The 2326-nt window shown below is 38.3% G+C and overlaps 2 protein-coding genes across 2 annotated transcripts in view; one reads left to right on the forward strand and one right to left on the reverse strand.

Moving 5' to 3' along the window:
* Nucleotides 1-319: 319 nt before the first annotated feature.
* HELRODRAFT_184418 (hypothetical protein) lies at nt 320-982 on the reverse strand (the record flags this gene model as incomplete). Its single annotated transcript, XM_009025832.1, has 1 exon — nt 320-982. The coding sequence occupies one exon, from the start codon at nt 980-982 to the stop codon at nt 320-322; it is 663 nt and encodes a 220-aa protein (XP_009024080.1).
* Nucleotides 983-1219: 237 nt separating this feature from the next.
* HELRODRAFT_184419 (hypothetical protein) overlaps nt 1220-2326 on the forward strand; it is a gene marked incomplete at both ends in the record, with an annotated part of 4752 nt that continues 3645 nt past the window's right edge. The window contains 2 exons of the mRNA XM_009025833.1: nt 1220-1232; nt 1321-2324. Coding sequence (XP_009024081.1) covers nt 1220-1232; nt 1321-2324 — 1017 coding nt within the window. The remainder of the gene's footprint in view (nt 1233-1320; nt 2325-2326) is intronic.

The following is a 2326-nucleotide window of genomic DNA, read 5'->3' on the forward strand; positions in this document are numbered from 1 at the left end:
CTTCAAACGTTTTGCAAATTAAATTTCGCTTCTCCACGCCAACATTTTTGAACGTTCCAATGACACAAATATTTTTCTTGACGCATTGACATACACTTCAGCACTTTTTTAACTTCATGTCTGGACACTGAATCAGTTTGAAACGTTTTGAATTGTTAATATTTAAAGTAATGTTTTGGATATAATAACAATGTGCAATCATAAACTGATGAGTAACTACAGACAAAAACTATTTCAACTATTTTGCCACACATTTGACCTATGGAAAGACATACGCGTAATTTTAATAATTTACAAATTAACAAATAATTTTTTAAATTTACAAAACTAAAAAATTGAAGGAAGAAAATTCGTCAGAGTCTTTGGCAAGTGCAACGTCAACATTATCTCCAACGTCAGCGTCATCGTCGCTAACATCAATAACGTCAACAGCAACCGCATCGAAAACGGCAGCGGGAATTAGCTTTGTTGTAGTACCGGACGAAAGTGAATTGTCCCAAAATGCTTCTAAAACTTCTAAATCAAGCCCACTTACATCAGCCACACTTACGCCAGCCACAACAACCACACAAGCCACAACAGCCGCCACAGCAGCCATAACATCCATCACACCAAAACCATCATCAAAATCATCAACCTGCAAACCACCAACCACAAATCCAACAGTAACAACGTCACAAAAAACAGCAGCGCTGACATCAACTTCGGAGCGAGCAGAAATTTTTTCATCTTGTCCTTTAACTAGGACTTCACGAAAATTTTCAATGTCGATGCTGATGACGTCATCAATAAAAACGTCATCAAATGCAACTTCACACAACCTATCGTTCCCAACAATTACAACAACTCGGCCTAATTCGTCGATTACAATGAATAACTCATCAACAGAGAACGAAAGCCCATTGCTTCGATTATCTTCTTCTACCACCACAAAACTTCCTAACGAACGCAGAAGATTGTCCCAGCAGATTATAGAGCACATCCACCAACATCTTCAGTTGCAGCACCAATCGCAGCAACAACACAAATACTGTTCACCACATCAATTTCCAATTTCTTTGATTCAGCAGCTGCCTCAGCAACCGCATCAGCAACCAAATCGTTCGACCACAAAAAACGTGCACCTGAGACTCATGACCAACCTGCTTCTGCCTCTTCCTTCTCCGGAAAGTAATCATCATCACCACCATCATCGACATCATCGTCGTCGTCGTTCAAAATGTCTTCAAAATGTCAAAGGACAACAACAACAATCACCACACCAACAACAACAACAGTCACAACACCAACAACAGCAACAACAACCACAACACCAGTCAGACATCGGGCAAGAGGACATGAAGAAACCTTGCAGACAACAATTATTCGCGCCAGTAACTCAGACGCGACATTATTCATCGCCCGTCATAATCAACTCTCTCATTCAACACAACAACTGCAACATTGTTGACAACAATTCTTGCAACTTCAACAACATTAACAGTTTTTTATATTACCTACACGGTAACAAACCCTACAATAATGATTATACCGACAAAAATTTTGATACTTTCAGCATAAGAAGTGCAAATAGTAGCTACAGTAGCAGCAGTAGCAGCAGTAGTAGCAGCAGGAAGAGTTGCAGCAGCAGTTGTAGTAGTGGTGAAAGTAGTAAAAAAAGCGTTGAGTGCGTACATAACAATGATCACAGATATTTTAAAAACATCTCAAATAAGAAAGAGCGAGCAAAGAAAAAATCGAAAAAATATGATAAGAATGTGAAAGTTGAAATGATGAAAAACCGGCATTCAAGTTTTCAAAACATTCTGTCCGTTTTGAAAGTAAAAAAATTATCACTGCCAACAACTTCCGCAACAAAAATAACTTCAACAATGTCGTCGCAACAAATTTTTCACAAAAATGTTGAAGAACTTTCGATTCAGAATCAAACAACGAAAAAAAATTCAGTAGAACATGAAGAAGAACAATCCCAGACACGTTCTAGATCTTTCTCTCACGAGATTAAAACTATACCCACTTCATTAAATAAGTCGGAGCGACGCAGAAGCGAGATGGTTATTCCGAAAAACTGCATTCTGAACACCATAAAACACACGTACAGTAATTTCAACGAGAACCTTTTTGACGCATTTTCGCACAATAATTCGAAAAATGATTTTAACATGAAAAGCGAGTTTTACCAAAAGAATAACGTATTAAAGATGTCTTCCAAAACAACAGCTCCTGCATCGGCTTCAACAACTAACAATGCCTTATCCAAGTTCTCCAAAAAGTCTTCATCCACATTTCTGACGAAGCCTCGATCAACCATCCCGATCCTGATCGT

This window comes from Helobdella robusta, assembly GCF_000326865.2.
Source record: "Helobdella robusta unplaced genomic scaffold HELROscaffold_430, whole genome shotgun sequence".
NCBI lineage: Eukaryota > Metazoa > Annelida > Clitellata > Rhynchobdellida > Glossiphoniidae > Helobdella > Helobdella robusta.